The 20,594-nt window shown below is 49.6% G+C and overlaps 1 protein-coding gene and 1 long non-coding RNA gene across 2 annotated transcripts; both read left to right on the top strand.

The window, feature by feature from the left end:
* Positions 1-2,345: 2,345 nt before the first annotated feature.
* LOC119332926 (aspartic proteinase nepenthesin-1-like) lies at positions 2,346-3,765 on the top strand. The gene has a single exon (XM_037606010.1). It carries the CDS (start codon positions 2,346-2,348, stop codon positions 3,714-3,716), a length of 1,371 nt encoding a protein of 456 aa, XP_037461907.1. The 3' UTR covers positions 3,717-3,765.
* A 9,673-nt stretch (positions 3,766-13,438) lies between these two features.
* Positions 13,439-14,671, top strand: LOC119327920. The gene is made up of 3 exons (XR_005158748.1): positions 13,439-13,808; positions 13,955-14,024; positions 14,320-14,671. It is a non-coding gene; the product is annotated as an uncharacterized LOC119327920 (long non-coding RNA).
* The last annotated feature ends 5,923 nt before the right edge of the window (positions 14,672-20,594 follow it).

The raw sequence follows: 20,594 nt of genomic DNA, 5'->3' as shown, positions 1-20,594 counted from the left end.
GGGAGAGGCAAAGCGGGGGAAATGTGGTCAGAGAGAACGGGTGAGGAAAAAGTGACGGGAGAGAAATGGTGGAAAAGAGAGAAAATAAAATAAAAGAAAGAAAAGAAGAAGAACAAAAAAAATACATAATGAAACAAAAAAAAATATTTGGCACTCGACAAACATTATACTATAGGGGAAAATGAAAATATAAAACGTCTGTCGAGTGCGGCCTAAGAGCATCTCTAACAGCCTTTTTATTTGCACTCAATTGCTATTTTAGCAATCTTGGCCAAAATAATATCGTTGAACAACCTTTGTATAAGTGGTCCCCATCAAATTTTTACAAAGCTTGCTACCTAGCATCCCATTTTGCCTATTTGCAAATCCAAAGACCACTTGCTAACTTTTTAGCAAGCCTCTGTAAAAGTGCCCCTTTCGTATTTTTGTCTCAATGACAATGGGCCAGTGTGTGATGTTTTGTGTCTGCGTGCTGCGTGCGTGCGTGTGTGCCGCATGTGTGCGTGTATATGTGTAGACGAATTGTGCTAGTATACGTATAGATGTACGTATGCTAGTGTGTGATGTGTCTATGACGAACTGTACCCACATGTCATTGTGTGCTTTGTGCAAATATAGCAATCCAATATACAAAGGCTATCAAAGCAAAGAACATGTTGGCTTTTTTAAACCCTTTCTCTCTTTTTTATATCACCGGTTTTTAGCAATCCAATATATAAAGGTTGTTAGAGATGCTCGAAAGATGAACAGAGTCGTGGGAACAATTCCGACAATAGAAAGGGGTAGGGTAAAGGAGCATGATCTACCGAGATGCATATGGGTGACACCGTGTTTTAGCGAGTTCGGGCCTCTCATGGTGGAGATAACAACCCTACGTCTCGTGCTCCGAAGAGCCTTTCTTTTAGCTGAGTATGTATCCGAAGATTACAATATGGGTGTGTGAGAGAGAAGAATGGATCTCCATGCCTGAGCTAAGTCCTGAAACTAATGGCGTGAGACCATGGGAGAAGAATGAGGGCTTGCCCCTAAGTCTAGTGGTGGGGGTGGCTTATATAGAGTACGCCACCCCTCACCTCTTATGCTACAAGGTGGAGCATCAATGCCATAATATCAGCCCACTACGAAACCGCCACGTTGACTATTGGTCTTCATACGTCCGAGTGAGTCGATGGTCTCCCGAGTGGATGGTATGTTGATTGTCCAAGTGATGTTGGCATAGACGTCATCCGAGTAATGTTGAGTTGTTGACATACATATCATCTGAGTAGCTTCATGTATGACATGGAATTGATCTGGAACCATCTGTCGCATGAGCCCCATGCTTTATGACACTTTGACCCTTCGTGGGCCTACCTGCTATGTGTATCCCAACAAACAACGCTAACAAGGCCACTATTTTGCTGAGGCTGCCTGTAATGGGAGTATCATAGGTAGTATCATGCATGCCAACTAAGCAAATTTGATGAGGTGGCATAGAATTAAATGAAGAAAGAGAGGCTTGAGTATCATATCATGATACCGTATCATATTAAATGATGTGTTACTTTGTGTCATGCATGATAATAAATGTAGACCTCTATGATACCAACTTATGATACTATGCATTAGGGATGTAGTATTATAGACTAGTATCATATGCATGATATTAGTATATGATACTCCCCATTACAACTAGCCTGACTGTCATCAGGTGATACTCGGCAAACGATGCAGTGTCGTCACTCCTCCGTCAAGTGCGGCGTGCCGGGACACATGTTCTCGCCTTTGCAAGAGTCAGGCTCATTGGTTAGCGTGGTACCAGATTTTAGGTTTTTAGACGATATGGTACTCTGGTCCCATTCATCTAGCTAGTGCATGCAGTCATGGAAGCTACCAAGAAACTCTACAAGATAATAAGCAACTGAATACGACCATCTCAAATTCGGGTGCAGCGTTTAGATATAGTAGGTTTTAGATATAGTAGGTCTCTAATACTGACCACGTTCTTAATTGTCACACCAAACCTGCAGCTAAATTGTCATATTCTTCCCTATACGACCAATGATGGGAATTAGCAGCGTGTTTAGGTACGCACCTTCACATGGTTTTGTCCATGGTCTCAAACCTCTGGCTGCTAGGGTTTGGATCCTAGCGCTTAATTTTGGGTTTCTGCTGTTTGGGCTGCTGGATTAAGTTGATCTGACTTGGTCTTATATGAAGCGATTCCAGACGCGGCCGTAGGTGGTATTGATGGCCTTGACCTTGAGATGGCGATCGACGCCGGCGACCGGTATACATAGTATATATAGAGACATGCAGTCGGGCTGGAGGGACACAAATATATCTTCACATCACAGCAGAAAAATATGGCGCCAAGAAGGAGCAGCGCAGTGGCCGTCACGCTGGTAGCTTGGCTACTTATGCTCCAGGTACTAGTCCTGTCGCCGGTGCCTGCTGCGGCGGCGCCGGCGAGGATCTCTCCGGGGGCCTTCAAGCAGGTGTACACCTTCTTGTTCAAAAAGGCGGCCAAGTCGGGCACGACTGCGCTGATCAAGAAGCGACGCGGCAGCCGCAACGGCGACCAGCTGGGTAGCGCGGCCGCCGACAACGCCGGCTACGTCGTCCTCTACAACGTCTCCATCGGGGCGACGGCGACGGCGACGCAGCAGAACAACGTCTCCGGCGTTGTGGACGTCCTCAATGACTTCGTCTGGACCACGCAGTGCCCGGCAGCGCCGCTCAGCGTCCCATGCGGCAGCCAGACGTGCCGGAGCGTGACCAACACCACCGATGCCTGCGGTGGCGGCAACACCAGCGTCAATGCCAGCTGCGGGTACGTCTACATGTACGGGCAGGGGATCAACACCACCGGCTTCCTCGCCAACGAGACGGTCGGCGTGGGGAGCATCGCCGGCCGCGCGTTGTTGGGGTGCAGCGCCGCTAACAGCACGGTGCCCCTCGACGGCGAGTCCGCCGGCATCGGGTTCAACAGGGGGCCACTCTCCCTCGTGTCGCAGCTCGGCATCTCCCGCTTCTCCTACTTCCTGGCAACCGACGAACCTGGGAGTTCCGACTCCGAGAGCGTCGTGCTCCTCGGCGACGCCGCCGTGCCGCAGACCAAAAGCAGCCGCTCCATGCCGATGCTCCGGAGCACCGTGTTCCCTAACTTCTACTACGTCAAGCTCACCTCCATACAGATCGACGGCGTGGCCCTGAGCGGCATTCCCGCGGGGGCGTTCGACCTCGCAGCCGACGGCAGCTCCGGCGGGGTGGTGATCAGCACGCTCTCCCCCGTCACGCTCCTCCAGGCGGCAGCCTACGATGCGCTGAGGCAGGCCTTGGTGAGGAAGGTCAAGTCGGAGCCCGTGAACGGCTCCGCGCTCGCCGGCGGCGCCTTTGACCTATGCTACAACGCGCAGTCCGTGGCGGCGCTGACGTTCCCGAAGATTAAGCTGGTGTTCGGCGGCGGGGATGCGCCGGCCATTGAGCTCACGACGGTGCACTACTTCTACAAGGACAACGTCACCGGGCTGCAGTGCCTCACCATGCTGCCGACGCCGGCAGGTGTACCATTCGGCTCTGTCCTGGGAAGCATGGTGCAGGCGGGCACCAACATGATCTACGACGTCGGCGGTGAGACGCTGACGCTAGAGGAGGGCACGGCGGCGCCGGCGCCCTCCCAGTTATCGCTCATGGCGATAGCCTCTGTGCTCTTTGCTTGGGTACTCCTCTTCTAAACGGTCATCTCATATTTACTGTTCCAGATTCTTGCATTGTTTTACCAATGTGGTGTATTTTTTATTTTTTATAGATTGTACAATTAATGTTGTTTTATGGCTAAATAAATATGTCATGTAATTGTGTTTATAAGATGCTTGTGTCCTGATTAAAATGAAAATTAAACATTATCGAGTGAAGTCTGAAATAAACCCTAAGGTTATAGAGGCCGACGCAAATGAGCCCTCACCTTTAAATCCCTGAAGTCTGTACCCTGACTTCTTTGATCCCGGCCTACTCGAACCCTAGATACGTTTGGCACATCGGGAAAAGCACAATCCTACCCGGGAATGTGCTTCTTTCACTGTTGGCGCTGATGAACGCATCATAGACATTCTTCCTCGTTCCCATCTATCTCCTGCTATTCCGTTTCCTCAGATCCATCAATGGCAATAGCACATGGCACAACATGCCTGTAGCATAGAGCATAGCAAAGACAAGAGTGTCACCTTGTGTGAGCTTAGGGCATCTCCAGCCGTTGGCCCCCTAAGGGGCGTCAAAAAGCGCCGCCTGGGGGTGAGCCGGCGCAAAAAATGACCCTGGGCGAGTCGGTTTCCAGCTGTCGGCCCCCAGGGCCGCCCCCAGGCGCGTATTAAAAAAAAGAAGGACCGTTCGGCGAAGTTATGATAAAAACTAGTTAAATTTCGGCCAAACATGGCAAATTTCGGCGAAATTCGCGCATTTTCATTACATTAACCTAATTAAAAAAAGAAAGGGGCTGAAGTCGTCGCCGCCATTGTCGTCGTCGGCCTTCTCCTCCTTGACGCGGGCGCCCCTGCTGGACCCCTGCCCGGCGTCGCCATGGCGGACTGGCGGCGGCGCGTCGTCGTCGTCGTCGCTGTCGCATAAGACGACGACCCCGCCTTCATCGCGGCCGCGTCGGCGCTCCTCGAAGTGGCGTAGGGCGGTGCACTGGCGCTCCTTCTCCTTCTCCCGGTGCGCCTTCTCCATCGCAATGGAGTCCTGACGCGCCCATTCTAGGGTCGCGTCGTCGTCCTCGAACTCCGCCTTCACCGGTGCCAGCCCCGGCTCCGTCTTCACCGGCGCCAGCCCCGGCTCTGTCTTTGGCTTGACGAAGCGCGGAGGAGCCGACGAGGGGGAGGCGCGCCGGCCGCCCTCGTTGATGACGATGCCGGCGCTGCGAGTGCGCCGGCCGAGCGGCGTCTCCGCCGCGGGCTCGGCCTTGACACCGAGCAGGGCCGGAGTGCCGGAGGAGTGCGACGAGGATCGGGAGGAGGAAGAGGAGGAGGAGGACCTGAACCTCCTTGGCGCCCACGGCCCGGCGCGTCGGTGCTGCGCCGGGGCGGCCACCCTCGCCGGGGGTACGCCAATGGCGGGTCGTTGCCGCCCTCGAGGTACGTGAGCACGCCCTCGAGTGTGCGGCCGGGGACGCCCCACCACAGATGGCGCCCCTCGTTGTTCTGCCGGCCGCCGACCACCGGCGCGCCGTTGGTGGACGACAAGCGCTGCTGCTGGCGGCGCTCGAAATACGCCGCCCATGCCGCGTGGTTGTCGGCGGCGTACTGGGGGAGGGAGAGTTGCGCGTCGGTGAGGGAGGCGCGCACGACCTCGACTTCCTTGGCGAAGTACTTCGGCTTCGCCGCGGCGTCGGGCAACGGGGGAATGGGCACTCCCCCGGCGCTGAGTCTCCACCCCGTCGGCCCGGCGCGCATGTCTGGCGGCGTCGGGATGTTCGCCTGGAACAGGAGCCAGGACTCCTGTTCGCGGAGCGAACGGCGGCCGAAGCTGTTGGCCGCCGCCTCGTCTCCGGGGAAGCGTTCTGTCATGGCGACGGCGGGGCTGGGCGGGCTCAGGAGAGGTAGAGGGAGGGGCTGGGCGGCGGCGCTCGGGAGAGGTAGGGAGAGGGAGGGGCTGGACGGCGGCAAGGAGCGGGGCTGGTGTGGGCACAGGCGAGTGGAGGCCACCGACTTTTATAGCCGCGCCGCGCCCGTGTGTACGCGTGCGAGGGAGGGGAGGCGTCGGCGTGCCGTCCCGTGATGCACCGCCCGTGAGGAATCAATGACAAGGCTGACCGGCGGCAGTCTTGCCATTGATTCCCCGCGGGAACCGAAGCCATTGGGGGAAGACGAGGCGCCGAGTCGCTGACGCGGCTGGCCCGCGGCTTTTTCGTGCCAAAACAGCTCGCCCCGGCGCCCCTGGGCGCCCCCCAGCGCGCCGGGTTCGGCCTGGGTCCGCCGGCGCTGTTTTCGGCCCAAGTCGGCGAAAATCGGGCTCCTGGGGGCGCGACTGGGCCGTTTTTTCGGCGCCGGCACGAAAAAATCGCCTGGGAAGGCCTCAGCACCAGCCACAGTAGTACGCTGCGCCGGCGAGCGGCACCAACAGTACCACGACCTTGGTGAGATGGGCCGACTTCGTCAATCAGGGCACCAACAGTACCTCGCCGTCCTCGCCTGCTTCAAGCAGGCTAGACTCACCGCGCGCCTCACGAAGTTCAGGGAAGAACAAGACTTCTTCGGTCGCCGCCGGCGTTACCCTTGTCACCACCGTCGTCCGCGGGCTGGACGGGCCGGGCGAGGAGCTCGAGAGACGCCTGGATGGCGTGCCCAAGCAGCTGCTCCGCTCTCCCCGCCACCCTTCTCCCCCCTTTCGATCTTTCTCGTCGGCGTTACCCTTGTCACCACTGTCGTCCGCGGGCTGGACGGGCCGGGCGAGGAGCTCGAGAGACGCCTGGATGGCGTGCCCAAGCAGCTGCTCCGCTCTCTGAGGCTGCCGTAGCAAGGTTCTTCCGACAGCTATCGATGGACTGACGCTGCCGCACGGGCACCACAAGTCAGAGGGGGCGGCGCAGCTCCAGACAAACGAGGCGTCAATGGCCGAGGACGAGCTAAGCCTTCTACACTACACCACGTTCGTTTGTTTGGTGTACTTGCACACACCAATTAGCCGGCGGCTAGAATTGATCCACCGGCCATGCACTTGTGAGGAAGAGATTGGGGAAGAAGATGCGTATGAAATATGGGCCCACATAGTAAGTGACAGTAGAAACGATCCCGGCTGGGATTGCGCCTTTAGTACTACGCCAAACATGATTTCACTGATATAGGGTTAGGATTGACTGGGATCTGTAAATATAGGGTATCAATTTCAGGGATTTAAAAATAAAAGTTTGTTTATGTCGGCCTCTACAATCTCAAGATTTATTTCAGACTTTCATTTAGATATGACACCCTGTCTCTTCCGCTTCTACAAAATGACAACATAACCCATAAAAATGGCCAAGAAAAATAAATAAAACAGAGACCGAAAAAATAAGCCTAACAAAAACGTCCTGACAACTGAAATCGCGACCCGGGATGCGCTCGACAAAAACGAAGCAGGGTCAAGTTTGTCTTGGAATGGACATGCAAATGGCTCACATTCCTCCCCGATTGCAGTAGCTGTAGGTCTATAAAAGTGCCCATGAGACTGTTGTGTGTGTTTTTTAAAGCCCTCTAGAAAAAAAAGACAATTCCCTCGAGAATGGATTGTCTTAGTATAATGTTCTTATTCACGGAGACAACAAAAGAAAAGAAAAAAGTGCAATGCATACATGTATGTCATAGCAGACAAAAAAAAATCCCTGGCCATGCATAGATACAAACAGGCAGTCCACATACACAAATACTCCCTTCGTTCCTAAATATAAGTCATTTTAGAAATTTCACTACAAACTACATACGGATGTATATAGATATGTTTTAGAGTGTAGATTCACTTATTTTTCTCCGTATATAGTCCGTAGTGGAATCTCTAAAAAGACTTATATTTAAGAATGGAGGGACTATAAGTGATGAAAATGTAAAAGGAGAACAGGCCAAAACCTGTCCCATGCAAGCGAAATTAACATCACAAGCCCAAACACAAAACCGTAGGAAAGAATCACGGTGCCTATAGCAACGTATAAAAGAGAGCAACTAATTAGAGGTTATCTTCTACGGGGACCTCCAGGTCACCTTTGGTTTCATTGGAGAAGTAGTGTGTCTAGCCGCCGCCTCATGACACGTGTTGTGTACTTCCTCTGGATTTCGTTTTTATCATTTTTCTGTACTCAATTTTTTAGCTTTAAATGTTTTTTTTTGTTTTCTCCCTGTTTTCCCAAGGTTTTGGAGAAAAAACCAAGGATATTTTTTCACGTGGAATTGATTTTTGTGCTTTCACGAGAAGCACAAATTTATGTCTTGTGAAGCCACAAATTTGTTTCAACGAAAAGCACAACACAGATTTGCTTTCGCAAGAAGGACAATTGTTTAGAGATGGAAAAAAATATGCTTGTATGAAAAGCACAAATTTGCTTCTCGTGAAGGCACAGATTGCTTCGGCGAGAAGCACAACTGGGCTTGTCGGAAAAAAATGTGCTTCCACAAGAAGCACATATTATCTGCTCGCGGAGGCACGTATTTGCTTCCAAGAGAAACACAGTTGTACTTCTCGAAAAGGAAAAAAATGTTGCTTCCACAAGAAGCACAAATTTGCTTCTCGCAACTAATTAGACATTATCTTCCATGGGAAAAAACATTCCGAATTGAAGAAAATAAAACCACGCTTCAGGCTTCGGGTTTTTCTTCCATTTCTTCATCATTCATTTTTTTTGTTGCCTATTTTTTTCAGTTTTTGTATTTTATTTTGTAGTTTTTGGGTTTTGTCATGTTTCTAACTTTTTCATGAAAAAAGTTCATCGGAACCTATTAACATGGGATCTAGTTTCGAAGATCTCAATGCAAGAGATCCAACGGTGAACAGTTTGGGACTTGGATGCATGGTTCAAGAGATAAACCATTTTGAATAAATGAATCTATGATAAAAGGGAAAACCCATTATGCGACAAATGACGCACATATAGTGTGTCATTTCTCAGCAACTGAGAAGGTGGGAGTGACATTTCTTACCTAGTGATTTTGTTTGTACAGACTAGAAAATAAAAAAGAAAATGCAGCCTACATAACAAAAGACACATGCACATATTTGTTGTTGCGAAAGTTGCCATTTGCTATTAATAACAACTTTGCAAGTTTGGTACATTTGGATTCTGTTTACATGCATTCTTTATATGTTGATGATTATGTTGGAATATTAATGGTGTGGTAAGGTCTTATTACAAGTACATTGTTGTGATCAACATTGGATAACTTGGTGCTTGTTGATTTTCTAAAATATTTCAGATTTCTTACGTGCACACAAGGTGTTTGTTGAAATGCCTATGAAGAATAGGCTTGTTGTTTTGCTCATTTTTGCTGCCCCTTTACGCTTACAATGCAAAATATGTAGAAAAATACATCTAATAAATTTAGACTAACGGATATGTTGGTTGACCAATTGCTTGGGAAGCGACAAGCATCACTTGCATGACAGTTGGCTTACAAGCTTTGATGCGGAGTGGGGTAGTTGCGCAAACATCACGAACACACTAGATACAACCAGGGTTGGATTTTATTTATGTATAGCAGTATCAACCATTATGCTGAAGGAGGCTAACTGATCATGCGAGAAGGAGAAGAGGAGGGTGAGCGCGTCAATCGACCAGAGGTGATTTATCGTATGCTAATTTTTTTCTTGCTAACACACCGCGTATCAAACAAGAAGTTGAGCATGTTGCATGTACCATGAATTGATCTTTGATTATTTGTTGCGCATTTTATCTTTTTGTGTCATTGAAAGTTCACCATTACCCCTAGTGGGTTTTGATGACATATGACAACTTGATCAATGGGGATAATACCCTTGCTCTAAGTTCTTTTTATATCAGGTCCCAAAACATGCAAGTTAGGAAGATGACTACTAACCCTAATTTTCAAGGATCAAGTGTTGGCAAGTTGAAGAACTATCTCATGGCATATCGCGATACAACATTAATTTGAGTCAGGTTATGGAATAGCTCCTAATATTACTGGTGGCGGCTGCGGGGAAATAGAGACATGTGCTTGGCTAAAATCATTTCCAAAGGTGATGGTACCTACCACGTGGGTCTCATCACCTTTTTTGTGAGTGAGAGAGTGCATGGCTCTACCATTCTCTCTCCTCTATCTCTCATACAAAAGCCTAGCATTTTATTTCTCAGAGATATTTTTTATGCTTCATATCTTTCAAATCAAAAAAATTCATTTCAGTTTTTTTAATATAATTGAATCATGATGACAAGACCTTTCAAACAAGACCAATATTGACATATTTATAACTCATTTAAATATCATTGTTTCGACTGAGATAATCAAAATAAATTTCACAAGTAATTCAATTGTTTCCATTATTTCAAAACAATTGTTCCAATTATTTCAGAATAGTTATTTCAATTATTTCACTATTTCAAAAAACCTTTTCATTTTTTTGTAAAACATATTTCAGTTATTTCAAAGTAGTAATTTCTACTAATTTTAAAAAATGATTTTAGCTATTGAAAAATACTGGATTTCAATTATTTCAAAACTATTAATTCAATTATTTCATCACTTCGTAAAAATATTTTATTTTTTCACAACAAATAATCATATTATTTCAAAACCTTTGATTTTAAATTTCCATAAAGATTTCGCATTTCATAAAAGAATGTTCAATTATTTCAAAAGAGCGAATTTTAATAATTTCAAAAGATAAGTATTAAATTATTTCAAAGAATATTTCCTTTTCCACATAAGTGCTTTCAGTTAGTCAGAAAAGTTGGATTCAAGTTTTTGTTTAGGGCGAGCTAGAACGCAGCCTGGACACATAGGACTTACTCCTTCTTTCGTAGGCAGAATTGATATGTATCGTGGCCATTACTTGTGGGCCGGCCCATTATTCAGTAGAGAAGCAAAGGGAGCATTTCCATTACAGTTCTATTGTGCTTCCCGCGAAATCAAATCGGTGCCTACACAAGAAGCAAATCTGTGCCTGCATGAGAAGCAAATTTGTACTTCCCATGAAAGGGCACAAAAAAAATCTTGAACTCCTGTTTCATCCAAAACCTAGGAAATACCGGATGAAAACCAAAAAGCTGGAAAAAAACCAATCTAAAACGTGAAAACACGTACAGAAAAATAAAATAGATAAATTCCAAAGGCGCCCAGCAGCAAAAGGCGCATTTTCTTGTGCTCTTTTTGCCATACTAGGCCACGCCTTGCTGAATACGAAAGCGGAGGACACATATAAGGAATTGAGGATTGCACTGCACCTGACCTACGTTATTCGTGATTAACAAGCTTCAATCCACAATGGGGTCGGTCGGGATCCTTTCCCCTTCAGCTGCATCTCTAACTATACAGACAGACATGCCACAACCAGGGTTGAATTTTATTTTCTTAGGAAGTAGTACGAGACGGACTTTCAAAAAAAGAAAAAAAGAGCTGGTGACGGAGGATGACGGCACCAGCTACCATCGGCCGGCCGGCTGCCGCGGCAGCAGTTTCACCCATGGCGCCAACCTCTGGGACGACAGGGGCCTTGAACCCTCCGGCGGTTAGCTAGTTTAGTTAGCTAGGACTCCCTCCTCCCCCCGCGTCGCCTCCTCTGGCGGCTCGGGGGCAGCCCCGTCGCGCCGCCGCCGGCCCACTCCCACTCACCCCCATCCGCTTCGCCGCCGCCGGAGAGGACTCCGGCGAAGTCGCGCGTGCCCCAGGGATGGTGGCGGCGGGGCTCCTTTCTGTCGGCTCTCGCCAGCTAGCGGGGGATCCATCAGACGGCGTTGCAAGATCCGGCGCGGTGGGCCTCTTCGCCGGCGTCGGGTGGTGCAAGATCAGCCCGGATCTGGCGTGTGGTGGTGCGGTGCTGGTGGTGCGGGGCTGATGGCGGCGGGGTCGAGCGCGCGAGGTCCTGCTGGTCCGGTGTCTCGGTGGTCGACTCGTCATGGTTCGGTGGTGGGCGCTGGCTGGAGGAGGAGAGGCCCGACGCAGCTGGCTGGTGACAGCGTGTCGCTGCGGAGCGCGCAGGCCGGTGGCGCCTTGGTGCTCCTCGCCGCGGAGGCGCTCGAGCCAAGCAGATCTGCGCTGGCTGGAGGTGAGGGCTCATGGCCGGCGCACGGCAGGTGAGGTGGTGATGCGGAGGGCCTGATGGGGTCTGGCAGAGGAGATGTGACTCGATCTAGTGGGGGTGGCGCCAGCGGGACGCAGTGCTGGGTTCTCACGGGTAGGTTGGTGGCGGCGCTGCGATGGCTCGGTCAAGATGGAGTCTTGCGAGCAGCGAGCGGTCGGTCATCCCTGTGCGGCGTGGCGAGCAGCGGTGCTTTCCTGGTGATGCCAGCCTGGGATTTCTCCATGGAGAGGCGGGTCTGACTGTCGCAAGGCTGTTCCTTGGAGTGGGCGACGGCCGTCACGGGCAGTCCTGGACCTGGCCGGAGGTGCTGGTTGGCTGCGGACCCTCGTGCAGGCTGGGAGTGGATGGTGTGGCCGCGGTTTCCCTGCCGGGTGGTCGGTCGTTGGTCCTCGACTATGCAGCTACTTCGGCAAGTGCTGCCGTGGCGGCGGTGTGAGGCTTCCTGGCAGTGCTGCCAATCCCGTGGAGGTGTGGTGATGGGCGAAGCGCGAATGAAAATTTTGCATGGCTTCTGCCGGGCCGGTGGTGATGGCGCCTGTGGATGTCATTCCCCTCCTTGAAGGCATCGTCAAGCGTGTTCGCCTCATCCCTCGCGCTCTTGGTGTTGGTGGATGTCTCCGAGCGAAAGCCTAGATTCGATGTTCGGATCAGCACGATGGTGGTGTCCTCGACGCCGCTCCTCTGTTGGGAGCATTGTGTTTGGAGACATGACTGGTTCCTCGTTGCTCTCCTCCGATGTTCGCCGCTATCCTTTTCTGATCTTCAGTGGCGCTATGTACGTTGGTCGTCAGTGAATCCAAGGCGGTGTCTTCCCGGATTGGATCGAATCCTGCCATTCATTTGCCACTTCTCTTAGGCGCTCAGGGTGGATGGTGCGTCGACAAGAGAAGTTCTAGGGAAGTGTGGTCTTCGAAGGTGTCCGGCGTCGGTCGAGACGCGGTGCTGTGCATCAGTTTAGGATAGGCTTTTTGCATTGTAGCTTGCCTAGTGATGATGTTTGTTTATGGTCTTACCGGTGTGGTGTTCGTGCTACACTTGTTGTTCGCATCAAGCGATAGATTTCTTGCAACTAAATTCTGCATTTTATAAAACTATGGTACGTCTAGGCGTACTCTCGAAAAAAAATCCCTTCGACAGTTACAGGAGCCGGCGCCGGGACACCGGCCCCGTGTACGAGGGGCTCGTCGGCCCTCAGAGCGTCCTTCAAGATGTACCTCGCCTTGGCGGACTCGCCCGCCGTGACCGCGCACAGCAGCACGGCCAGCGCCAACAGGCGACCGGCGGAGAGGCGAACGGCGGCCGTCGCCATGTCACTCAGAGTCAGATCTCTCCTCCGGTGCGCACGGCCGGTCGGGCTGGGGCTGGGATCGTATGCGCTGTTCACTCGCGGCAAGATGCGTGTGGTTCTGATTCGGGTGCATCCCCTATTCCCCTTCCTCTCCCTCTATTTGTAGGAGGCGAAGAAACTGCATGCAGCTTCCGGCGCCGGCCATTGAAGGATGGCACATGGCTTTGGTTGGCGATCATCCCATGCGATTAATTGGCCGGCTAGCTGCGATGGCCCATCGTCATGCGAAACCATATTTTAGAGCACCTGCACCCCGGCCCGCTTATCCTGGGCGTCCATGTACATAGGGATTGGGGCCAGCCGTTCCCGTAAGTGTCTCACGGCACGATTAGCGGGCAGCTGTTATCAGCGGGACGCGACTGTTACCCGAGGGCACTGTTTCAGCCGGGTCACATGCACACAGATAACACAGAATCCTGCCGAGCCCCCCGTGACTCTGTTCCACCTCCGTCCGACGTTGGAGTGGAGTAGCTGTACCTGAGAATGCTAGGCGGCGGGGGAGACGGATTCATTTGAGATGGGCATGGAGAGATCACGGATCTGAGTGGAGGTCCGCTTGCTGGAAGCCTGGAACAAGAGGAGCCAGGGAATCAGCCGCAGGTCCGGGCGGGCGGCACCGGAATCGCCGCCGGCGCTATCCCGCGCCGGGGCACCGCCGCTGGTGAGATCCCGCGCCGGGAGGCATTGTTCAATTAGATCCCAGGTGAATATGTGGTTTTTTTTATTGCGTATTCCCCTTTTTGCTCTCTCTGGATGTAGATTATTTGGGAGCAATACACCCATATCAGGGTTTGGTTTTGGGCGCCGGATAGAAATTGACGATTTGTCCATTCTTCTGTGTTTTTGCAGCTCAAAATAGGCAGGCAGGAGGCTTCGCTAAATCTGTACCTGCGTCCATGATTTGGCCGTCAGCATGCAGGTATGTGTTTCTTTCATGCAGAGTTATGTTCCACATTTATTTCGTCTCCGCGGATGCAAATGTAATGGGTAGTAAAACCAACTGTCGATTAGGACATACCTTTCGTATTGTTACTAAATCAAGGATGTCATGGATTTGGCTGAATCGAACGATTTCAGGGTCGTTACAGTGTGCATGACTCAAATGGTACATTAATTTAAGTTCAGATGATGGCATGCACTGAAATATAAGTTTACTGTGAGGAGATGCGTGCCCTTCTGATTCGGGCATCCCTTTCCTCTCCCTCTATTTGTAGGAGGCGAAGAAACCATTGAAGATGCGATGCTGCATGCAGCTTCCGGCGCCGGCCATTGAAGGATGGCACATGGCTTTGGTTGGCGACCATCAAGTGCATGCGATTAATTGGCCGGCGGCAACGGTCACTCGTCGTCTTGGGTTTGGCACGCCGGCTCTTAGAGTATCTCCAGTCCGTTAGCCCTTACAAGAGGCATAAATATCGCCGTCTGAGGGCGTGGCGGCTGTAGAATCGGCTCTCGGGGTGGATGGACATTCAGCCATCGCCCCAGGTCGTCCTCAGGCGCCGATATCGGCCCATTCCAGGCCGCCTTTCGACCCACTTTCGACAAAAAACAGCCCGATATCGGCACAAATCGGCCCATATTCGACATGGTTCGGCGTGGTTTTTGTGTCACATATTTATAACAACAAATCAATAAAAATCAAATAGTTTAATACAAATTATATAGTTTAAGAAATAAAAACTCATATTTCATCACACTTCGAGCTAGGCGTCGTCCTTGATCCTCCATAAGTGCTCCACTAGATCCTGCTGCAGTTGATGATGCACCTGTGGGTCTTGGATCTCCTAACGCATATTGAGGTAGGCAGTCCAGGTTGCCGGTACTTGGTGATCAACTTCGACTAGAGGACCCTGTCTGTAGTATGGTTTGGTGTCAAACACTGGCTCTTCCTGCTCGCTCTTGATGATCATGTTGTGCAAGATGACACAGCAAGTCATGATCTCCCACATTTGATCTTTCGACCAGATCTGAGCTGGGTACCAGACAACAGCAAATCGAGATTGGAGCACACCAAATGCCCGTTCGATATCCTTCCTGCAAGCCTCCTGCACCTTGGCAAAGTGGGGCTTCTTGCCTCTTGGCATAGCGTTTGAAATAGTCTTCACAAATGTAGACCATCTCGGATAGATGCCATCAGCTAGGTAGTACCCCTTGTTGTAGTGCCGCCCATTAACATTGAAGTTCATCGAAGGAGAATGACCTTCAACAAGCTTGACAAAGACAGGGGAGCACTGCAGCACGTTGATGTCATTGTGAGTTTCTGGCATACCAAAGGAGTGCCAAATCCAGAGGTTTTGTCTGGCCACCGCCTCAAGTACCACACTGCAACCGCCTTTAGCGCCTTTGTACATCCCATGCCAAGCAAATGGACAGTTCTTCCATTTCCAATGCATGCAGTCGATGCTTCCAAGCATCCCAAGAAATCGTCTTGCTGCATTCTGTGCTAGGATCCGAGCAGTGTCTTCCGCATTGGGTGTCCGCAAGTAATGCGGTCCAAACACTGCCACCACTGCCCTGCAAAACTTGTAGAAACACTCAATGGTCGTGGACTCGGGCATGCACCCATAGTCGCCGAGTGAATCACCAAGAGACCTGCAATGCAAGCATCCTCATCGCTGTCGTGCACTTCTGGATTGAGGTGAATCCAAGTTTGCCGGTGCAATCCTTCTTGCACTTGAAGTAGTTGTCGAACTCCCGGATGGAATTCACAAACCTGAGCAAAAGTTTTCGGCTCATCCGATAACGGCGCCGAAATACTTTGTCGCTGAGCAGTGGAGCGTCGGTGAAGTAGTCAGAGTAGAGCATGCAGTAGCCTTCCAGACGATGCCGGTTCTTTGCTTTCATCCGCCCCGGGGCCGAGCCACCTCGCTGCGGCTTTTCATTGCTCGCGAGCAGGCCGGCGAGGGCGGCGAGGACCATGAGATGCTCCTCCTCCTGAACGTCGGCTTCGGCTTCCTCCTCCAGCAGTGCAGCGAGTGACTCCTCGTCCTCCGAGTCCATCGCCGAGCAGGCAAATCGCTGAACATGCCTTGCGGGCACGGTGGGCGCACACCACCGGTACACCGTCCTTTGCGGCCGGAAAGCCGGAAAAATCGCCCGGACGATGGTGGAAAGGCTGCCGCGGCGAAACCACCTCTCTTTTCCGGCGGGGAATGACCTATCTAGTGGTGGTGGGCGGTGGGCGGTGGGCGGCATCGGGATCGGCAGGGTGGCGGCCGAGAACGCAGGGGGTGGGGGCGAATCTAGCCGATTGGCTTGACTTTTCACTTGACAATGTGTGTCAGGTGTGCTTTTCTCTTGCGCCGAAGCCCCTGAGCGCCCCTTAGTGCACCGGGTTCGGCCTGCGATAGCCGGGCCAAAAAACGGACCGAGCCGGCGAATTTCGGCGTCTTGAGAACGCGACTGGAACGTTTTTTCGGCGTCTTAGCTAGGTTCGGCTGCCGGCCGTCACTCCGGCTACTCTCTAGACCTCTGTTACGTCCACCTCCAAATTAATTAGCTGAATATATCCATAAGTTGCAGTGGAACATAAAATTGAGATAGATACATTTTCGCGGGTATCAAGATAGATAAACTGATCAACAAAGCATGTGTCTCACTATCCGCTCATTGTACCTTCACTTGGCATAACTTTGTCCCATTAATTTATTTTTCGACAACAAATATTCCTATTATTTCAAAAACCTTTGATTGAAATGTTTTCATAAAGATTCCATATTTCAGAAAAGTTATTTCAATTATTTCAAGAGAGCAAAATTCAATTATTTCAAAAGAGTGAGTATAAATTAGTTCAAGCAATATTTCATTTTTTTCACATAAGTGCTTTCAATTATTCGGAAAAGTTGGATTCAACTTTTTTGTTTAACTGGGCCAGCTAGAAAGCAATCCGGAGACACAGGGTTGTTTACTCCTTCGCGAGCCCATTGTGTTTGCATTCTGGTTTTAGTACCTTCCGCCTGTGTTTTACGAAGGTTTCATCATTTTATTTTATTTTTCATTTTTCTATGTTTTCGTTTATCCAGGTTTTCATTCAGTTTTTATTTGCGATTTTAATATTGGTTTCTTTTTTCTGTTACTATTCTATTTTTTATTTTTTGTCCTTTTAAATTTAAATTTTATAATTGTTTCTAAATTCATGAATATATTTTCAATTCGTGGACATTTATTTCAATCTGAGAACATTTTCTGTGTCCGCGAACATTTCTCTAATTAGACAACAATTTTGAAATTCAAGAACATTTTTCAGATTAAATAATATTAGCAAGATTTTATTAATTCACAAACATTTTTTAGATTTGTGAACCTTTGTAATTTGTAAGCTTTTTCGAATTCGATATATTTTTTAAAATCCGTGAAACATTTTTTAGTACATGAATATTTTCTTAAATTTGAGAACATTTTTCAAATGCATGGATATTTTTTAATCGTATTTTTTTCAAAATGAATGAAGCTTTTTTTTCAAATTAATGATCATCACCCAGGGCGGCACCACCTTCCATCGGCAGGCCCGCTGCCGCAGCAGTAGTCTCACCCATGGCGGCAACCTCGAGTGCGGTCGGGGCCTTGATCCCTGTGGCGGATACAGGGGCCGGCGCTGGGACGCCGCCCCCTTGTACCAAGGGTTGGTCGGCCGTCAGAGCGTCCTTCGAGATGTACTTTCCCTTGGTGGACTCGCCCACCGCGACCATGCACAGCACCACGGCCAGCGCCAGCAGGCGACCGGCGTGGACGCGAACGGCGGCCGTCGCCATGTCACTCTGGTCCCTTGTCCAGGCCGGGGACTGTATGCGCTGTCCACTCGCGACGAGATGCGTGCTGTTCTGATTCAGGCGTACAGACAAGCATCCTCTCCTACCCCCCTCCCTCTATTTGTAAGAGGCGAGAAACCATTGAATTTGTGATGCTGCAGCTTTGGCGCCGCCTATTGAACCATAGCACATGGTTAGGTGTGGTTGACGATCATCAAGTGCGATTAATTAGAGAGTGTCGGACGTGATCAGTTGGGCCTAGGAGAAAGACGGAAGATATTCAAGCCGATCGGCATATTGCCGCCAAGTTCATGGGAAGAGAAATAGTCCCAACTGCGGAGGCGACGTGGAAGTGCCGAGCCCCACTAGAATGCCGCTTCTTCCTATGGCTAGCAGTGGGCAACCGATGTTGAACCTCAGACGGGTTGGCAAGGAGGGGGCTGCCACACCAGGATACATGTCCGCGAGCCCTGCTCCGGTGCTCCCCCTAACCTAATTTTGAAGAGGTATTTTTATCCTCGCGAGTTTGTTTTTTTTCTGGCCCGCCGTAGCCTAGATCCAAGCCCTGTCTAGCCCTGTATAACCCAGTCCGTATACGTACAGTATTCTGGTCCGAAAAAAAATCATAACACGTTCTCTACAACCGGACATTAACAAATTCCCGTCTGCCCATAACCGTGGGCACGGCTTCACTAGTAGAAAAAGGGTCAAACGTGAAGCACATTAGTGCCGGTTTGAATTAGAGCCGACACTAATGTGTACATTAGTGCCGGTTCGTGGCGGCGATCAATAGTACCGCTTCGTGGCGAACCTTTAGTACCGGTTCATACCACGAACCGGTACTAAAGAGGCTGTGTCAGCCTACGGTCAGGCTATGGCCCCACCATCACCATTTAGTGCCAGTTCGTACCATGAACCGGTACTAATGAGGTTATGGCACGCTGTTTTTAATCTCACCTCGCGAAGAGAGAGGGACTAGGAGCGGTTTATAAGCCGTGAGTGCAGAGACGATGAAGAAGAGGCTCAATGCTCACGTTGCTTAGCTTCAAGCCTTCAGGAATATGGTAGACTGCACGGAGCTATGCGCAGTGCAGTTTACACTATTCCGAAAGGCTTGAAGCAAATTAACGAGCATTGCACCTCTTTTTTATTTTTAATAACTTACTACAACTCCGGACTTCTTCTGTTATGAAAAACTAATTGCACGTCGGCATTTCTTTTTTTTTAACTTTGGTTATAACTCCAGAACTTGACCATCAAGTTTTGCAGAAAAGAAAAAATAGCAGAAAAGAAAAAAAACTATAGCTGAAAAGAAAAAAATATATAAAAAAAACTACTCAAAAATAAATAGAACAAAATAAATATAACAGAAAAGAAAAAATTACACAGAAATAAATAGAAGAAAAAATAAAGCAGACTAGATGAAAAACTACTCACAAAAAATAGAAGAAAATAAATATAACAGAAAAGAAAAAATTATACAAAAAACTACGCAGAAATAAATAGAAGAAAATAAAGCAAAAAAGAAAAAAACTATAAAAAAAATTGGGGCGCTGCCCTGTGGGTCTGCTAGGCCATGGGAGTGCAATTACAGGCCTTAAAGGCCCAGCAGACTCACAGGGCAGCGCGCAGAATTTAGGCCCACAAGCCTGCTATATAGAGGAGTTCGAACAGGTAGCCGCGGCTGGGTTTATAAACCAGTGCGGCTGCCCTTCGCCCGGCGAGGTGGGACTAAACTTTGGGGTGGCAGCGCGAGGCCTTTAGTACCGGTTGGTGGCTCCAACCGGTACTAAAGACCACCCTTTAGTACCGGTTGGAGCCACCAACCGGTACTAAAGGCCTGCTCTTCCCGCCTCTTGGCCTGGCCAAAGTTGGCCTTTAGTACCGGTTGGTGGCTCCAACCGGTACTAAAGGCCTCTCCTACATATACAACACTTATGAAAAAATTCAGTTAGATCTCCCCACTTCTTTCGTCTCCAACCTCTCGCGCGCCGCTCGAACCCGTCGTTGTCGTCGTCGCCGCCCGTCGCCCGTCGTCGTCGCCGCCCGTCGCCCGTCATCGCCGCCGCCCCGAACGCCGCGCGCCGCCGTCCGTCGTCGTCCCGCCGCGGTCCCGTACGTCTCTCGCTCTCGCGTACCCGTCGCGCCGCCGTCCGTCGTCGTCGCACTCGGCCCGTACACCGGCGCCCCCGCCCGTACGTACGCCGCCGCCCCCGCTCGTACGTACGGGGCGGCGGCATACGGGGCCGCACACATACACACATACACACACATATATATACGTACACACACATTAGTCGAACTAGTTTTTTTTTAGTAAGAAAATTGTCGAACTAAAGATTTGAACTAGTTGAATAATTAATATAACCAGTTTATTTTTAGTAAGAAAATTGTCGAACTAGTTTATTTAGGTATATGAGATTTGAACTAGTTCAATAATTAATATAACTAGTTTATTTTTAGTAAGAAAATTTAGGTATCTGAGATTTGATGATTTAATTAAAATATTATTTGTTAATGAGTTTTTCTATTTATTTAATTTTTTATATATTTTGAGTTTATATAAATGTTAGATTAATGTAGAATGTTAGATGAATTAGATAGAAAAGTTAAATATATAGTAATGTCAATTGTTAGAGATGAATATAGTTAGATATATTAATGTCAAATGTTAGATGAATATATATTTGGCTAGATATTAATTAATGTTAGATAGTAATAGGTGTTTAATGTTTCACCTA

Source organism: Triticum dicoccoides, chromosome 7A (assembly GCF_002162155.2).
Source record: "Triticum dicoccoides isolate Atlit2015 ecotype Zavitan chromosome 7A, WEW_v2.0, whole genome shotgun sequence".
In the NCBI taxonomy this organism is placed as follows: domain Eukaryota; kingdom Viridiplantae; phylum Streptophyta; class Magnoliopsida; order Poales; family Poaceae; genus Triticum; species Triticum dicoccoides.
The sequence above is the reverse complement of the archived record's forward strand: the minus strand, read 5'-3'. Positions and strand labels throughout refer to the sequence as shown.

What these genes read in the sequence shown, in the direction of transcription:
- LOC119332926 (XM_037606010.1), top strand. Translation starts at nt 2,346, where the DNA reads ATGGCGCCAAGAAGGAGCAGCGCAGTGGCCGTCACGCTGGTAGCTTGG.